This window comes from Helobdella robusta, assembly GCF_000326865.2.
Source record: "Helobdella robusta unplaced genomic scaffold HELROscaffold_19, whole genome shotgun sequence".
Classification (NCBI taxonomy): domain Eukaryota; kingdom Metazoa; phylum Annelida; class Clitellata; order Rhynchobdellida; family Glossiphoniidae; genus Helobdella; species Helobdella robusta.
The window spans coordinates 2,936,652-2,942,328 of record NW_008704034.1 but is presented as its reverse complement, the minus strand read 5'-3'; the positions used below and the strand labels follow the sequence as shown (position 1 = coordinate 2,942,328).

General features: G+C 33.2%; 1 protein-coding gene across 1 annotated transcript in view; it reads left to right on the top strand.

Moving 5' to 3' along the window:
- Positions 1-982: 982 nt before the first annotated feature.
- The window catches only part of HELRODRAFT_77102 (hypothetical protein), a gene marked incomplete at both ends in the record, with an annotated part of 8,210 nt that continues 3,515 nt past the window's right edge, over positions 983-5,677 (top strand). Inside the window, 10 exons of the mRNA XM_009016874.1 lie at positions 983-1,266; positions 1,441-1,633; positions 1,916-1,972; positions 2,099-2,171; positions 2,552-2,805; positions 3,605-3,765; positions 4,084-4,150; positions 4,506-4,561; positions 4,988-5,132; positions 5,472-5,565. Coding sequence (XP_009015122.1) covers positions 983-1,266; positions 1,441-1,633; positions 1,916-1,972; positions 2,099-2,171; positions 2,552-2,805; positions 3,605-3,765; positions 4,084-4,150; positions 4,506-4,561; positions 4,988-5,132; positions 5,472-5,565 — 1,384 coding nt within the window. The remainder of the gene's footprint in view (positions 1,267-1,440; positions 1,634-1,915; positions 1,973-2,098; positions 2,172-2,551; positions 2,806-3,604; positions 3,766-4,083; positions 4,151-4,505; positions 4,562-4,987; positions 5,133-5,471; positions 5,566-5,677) is intronic.

Genomic DNA, 5,677 nt, shown 5'->3' with positions numbered 1-5,677 from the left:
AATACGAAACGAACTTTTGATAAGATATTAGCAAAAATCCGACTTTTAAACGAAAAAGTAGAACGAATCAATATACACTGCAGATACAATGATAATGGATACTGATAAAGTGGGTTTTCCAATGCTTTCGGTTCTAAAAGGGAAACTTAAGTTTAAAATATTTAAAAATAAATCATTTATTTTTGTTTCATTTATTGAGTTTAGAGATTTAAATTCAAATTATAAATAAAATCGTATTGTCTATTTGACATTCTTAGATTGTTGGCTTATTGACTCACAAAATTGCAATAGGTTGGCTACCTACGATTGAACTATAGTCACTCTTTCTTTACCCTGTTCGATCGTGTTAAACTTTCGTTTGCTTATTAAAAAAAACGTAAATAAATTAAAATTGTTATTTAAACAACTATCTTTATTATATTCAATAAATATTTTACATTCTAGTGCTCGTATATACTGTTTGCTGAAATCATATGTTGGCTTACTGCAGCGGCCTGCCTTTTCTCGTAGAACTGATGTAATGAAATCTTACATTACAGAAACAACCATTATAATTCACGACTAGCTGAATCATAACTCTATATAACTCTATATAAACTCTAAATAACTCTATATAACTCTATATAACTCAGCTATGACCATTAAATATACATAAATGCTAACAAACGTAAAAACAAAATTTTTTATCTGAAAATTAGTTGTTCGTTGAAACCCATGCAATTTTGTAAGTAAGCCAATAAGTCATGAAAATCAAATAACCGCACCGTATCGTATTGTTAAGTTTAAGCCAAATAAATTATTTTTTATATCGTAATTGACAAGACCGACGAAGCGATAGTTAACCGACAAAATAATAAATAGCTCATCGCTATTCCTAAATTATTTTTCAATTATCAATAAAAATCCCATCATATTTTTGTTTTTGTGTAAAAAAAAATAAAAAAAAATACAAATATGCACTTGATCTTAATTGCTCATAAAAATGGCTGAAACTCCGAAAATTGTCAATTATTTTTTCGTCACCGGTCTTCCGGAAAAGACCATCGAGAAAGAGCCGATCACCCGGTATACAAAGCCGAAATTACCGATCACAGACATTGTCGTCATCAATAGAACTCAGGGTGAAGCTACCCCCAAAGGATTTGAATGTTTAGAGTTAACCCCCACTAACTTTCCTGCAAATCTGAATCACGGCAGTCTGGTGTCGCCGGAGATGTACATTTGTGTCAAGAGAGGGCGTGACAGCCCCCCGGTTATTGATATTGGGTGTGTTTTGTAAATTTGTTGAATTCATAATTTTTTATAATAATTATTAATTCGTTAGAGCACCTCACGTTTGATCTTTCAGGAACTTGGTTTCATTCATTTCTTTTTATTAATTGTTTATTTATTTTATACTGAAAAAATTAATTATTATATTTTAAATGTCTTCTTTTTTAGGGTTTATTACCAAAGTAGTAAAAAGCAGTTGAGGCCGGGGGTAGAGATGATAACGTCGACGCCTTACGGTCGGTCAGCCAATGTCAACAATACAGTTGGGGAGAAAATTTACATAACATTCTGTCGGGCTATAGAATTAGTGGACTGGGATACACTGGCTGTGTGTGACATATGCATAATATTGCCTTCTAAGGTTTTTTAGGAAAAAATTTTTCAATTAATTAATTTTAATTTATTTTTTTACCATGCATTGTATTTTATTTAAAATTTTTTTACAAAATATTTGTTCTTTGCTATTTAGTTTTATCATTCTTTTGAATGATTTGCTCGTTTACAGCTCACAGATTTTTAAAAATTTAGTATTGTATATGTTGATATCAACAATAATAGTAAATAATTTGACAATAAAATAATAAGAACTCATTATAATAATAATAATTATTAATAATAATTAATAATAAAAATAACAATAAAGGGAGAGGCTGTGCCCCACGCATTTAGACAGATCAACAAGCCACTAAATCTAGGAATGGTTAGTCTGTCAATCAATTTTTTAAACATTTTTATTAGTTTTTATTTTATTATTATTATTTATTATTATTGTTATTATTGTTATTAATTTTATTATTATTTAGTTTTTAAATTTTTTTTATTCCAGATAGGATCTGATGTATATTTGTGTTACAGAAAGTCTTATATTAAAAATAAATGCCTGACGTACGATGCAGGTGGTTTTATTTCTTTATTAATCTTCATCATTCAATTTTCTTTTCTTTCAACTCTTATAATTAACTCGTTCGTTCGTTCGTTATTCGTTCGTTATTCGTTCGTTATTCGTTCGTTCGTTTCTCTGTTATTTTACTTCTTTATTTAATTCTATGTTCATAAAAATTTTCACCCCTCAAAAACTACATTTGTAAATAAAATTTAACAATATACAAACGCACATACATACAAGCGAACAAAGAAACACACATACAAACGAACAAAGACACATACATACAAACAATACATACACACATACATACATACATACAAACAAACAAGCTTAAGTACAAACACATACTCAAACGTACATATCAAACATCAAAAAAAAACAACAACCAATCAGAACTACTTTTTCGTTACCCGACTACGGACGACCCTAACTTCCCCCTGCCCCAACAACTACCAATGTTCTGCCTGCCTCAGGGCGCGGCCATTGAGAGGTGGGGGGCCAACAGTCGATATCCACTTCCTGTTTACTCAACCTTTGTCCTAACTGACCAATCGGGATTGAAGTGCTACGGTGCCGCGGTAGTTTTCTATAAAGATTTCAATTCAAAGTATTTCACCCAAAAGCAGAGGGAGTTTTTCGGCGACGAAGTGACTGCTGATGAGGGCGACGAGGATAAACTTAGTAATAATAATAATAATAATAATAATAATAATAATAATAATAATAACAACAATAAAAATAATAATGTTGTCGGGGGTAAAAACGTGGATTTGACTAGAAACTACAACACCATTAGTGAAATAGATATCATTAAAAATGCCAATGATAACATCATTAATGATAATAATAATAATAATGATGATGATAATGACTTTGTCTTTCAACAGAATCAAGTACAGTATTATTATTAATATCATTAATATTATTATTATTATTATTATTATTATTATTATTACTGGTGGTGTGTTTGTAGTAGTAGTGCATTCATTGGCCTTAGTGAGTAGCTTGGTTTTTTGTTCTTGTGATTTTTCGTTTTCTCTCTTAAGCTGCTGTTTTTAAAGTAGAAACTGTTTCTTCTTAGCGTTTTCTCTTCTTTCTGTTTGTTTTATTATTATTGTTTGTTTGTTCGTGGTTTTCAATTCTTTCTCATTTTATTCTGTGTTATGTTATTGCTGTTACTTTTTGTTAAATGATAAATTCTTCGTTTTATTAGGTAAAATTTCCGTAGAATACAAAACATTTAATGCTCTCTCTATATATATATACACGATTCTAAAAAGCAGACTATAACAAGCAAACAACAACAACATACAACGAAAAACATCCATACGATAATAAACTGTTAACAAACAACATACAAGAAACAACGTACACGCAAACAAACACTAACGCGCTAACAACATACCACAAAAACGTACAAAAAAAACATACAAATAACATACAAAGAAGAAAAATACAAGTAGCGTACATACAAAACACAAACAAACAAACAAACAACAGTCGATATGCTTATTATCACGTTGGCCGTTTTTTGATTCCTTCAAGAAGTTTCTACTCTACCTCTATAGAATATCAGTCTCTGGACCACAGGGAATCCCAATTGAAAGGTTGTTGCACCTGTTTGTTGATGTTTTTGTTGTTGTTGACGATGACGTCACTTATGATGTTTTTATGATGACGTAATTGATGATGTTGACAACATTGTGGTCGTCTTCGTCGTCGTTGTTGTTGAATACAAACGTTGAAAATTAAGAAGACTTTGCGATAGAAATATCGTTTGTGTCGTATTAGTTGTTGTTCATAACGTGTATGTTGATACTGTTGTTGTTGTTGGGAATATTTAAATATTACACACGCACGCACACTTTAGATATTCAATATTATTAAACACACACACGCACGCACACGCACACACGCCTATTCAGATACATATCACACTTCATTGACGAGATACCGTTTCCATCTCCTGAGAGGCCTTATATATCTATACACGTATGATACCTTATCTTTATCTATCATTCTATGTCTATATTATGAATGTGTTGTGTATGCGTTGGTTGGTTCGTTCGTTTGTGTGTGTGTGTGTATGTGTATGAGTATTAGTATATTTGTGTGTGTATGTATGTGTGTGTGTGCGTGTATGTTACAACGATGATGAGTGCCATTACATTAATGATTATATCGTATTGATAGTGGTGATGTGCCGGTGATGGTGCTGATGACGATGGTGGCGTGATGGTGACGATGACGACGAGGATGAGATAATGATGATGATGATTACAAGGTGGTGATGATTGTAATGTGATGATGATGATGTGAGTACTTGATTACTGATTTATCGGCTTAGTTGAGCACAGAAGAGATAACGATAATGCTGCCAGATGAATCTCCACTCACGAAAAGGTGATCTTTGTCATTTAATCATCATCGTTGTCGTCGTCTTCATCATCGTCGTCGTCGTCTTCATCATCATCATCGTCGTCTTCATCATCATCATCGCTATCATCGTCCTGGCTATCATCGTCGTCATCATCTTCATCATCGTCATCGTCCTCATCTCAATTATGGTAGTTGCATAAATATCGTCACAATTACGTCACCGTGTTATCATCATCAACAATTTTATCGCCATTATTGCTATCACCCCGTCACCATTCTTATTGTATCGTCATCATCATCATCACAATCATCATCACACCTTCATCATCACAATCATCATCGTCACCATCACACGTCATCATCATACCTTCATCATCATCACACCTTCATCATCACAATCATCATCGTCACACCCTCATCATCATCATCACAATCATCATCATAACTCAGTGGGGCATCGTACTCGAAGTTCCTATTGAACCTGGGCCCAGAGAACTGCATCAGCATCCTACTGTACGTGCTGATGGAGCACAAAATCGTCATACACAGTCTGAGACCCGACCTCCTAACTTGTGTTGCAGAAACCGCCTCTACCGTTAGCAAGACGGCATCGATGTGATGAATGAGTGAATGAATGAATGGATGAATGAATGAGTGAATGGGTGGGTGAGTAAGTGAATGAATGAATGAATGAATGAATGAATGAATGAATGAATGAATGAATGAATGAATGAATGAATGAATGAGTGAATGAATGAATGAGTGAATGAATGAGTGAATGAATGAGTGAATGAATGAGTGAATGGATGAATGAGTGAATGGGTGGGTGATGGGTGAGTAAGTGAATGAATGAATGAATGAGTGAATAAATGAGCGAATAAAGGAGTGTGTGAGTAATAAACTTTTTTTGTATTTCATTTCTTCATCATCCAAGATGATCTTTCCGTTTCAATGGCAATGTCCCTATGTACCCCTCTGCCCTCTACAACTTTCTGACGTCGTAGATTCACCCACGCCCTTCATCATTGGTTGGTTAGCTGGTTGGGTGGTTGTATTTGATTGGCTGGTTGGTTAAACAGTTGTATGTGATTGGTTGACCGAACGATTGACGATTGGTTGGTTTTTATTTACTGATTAATA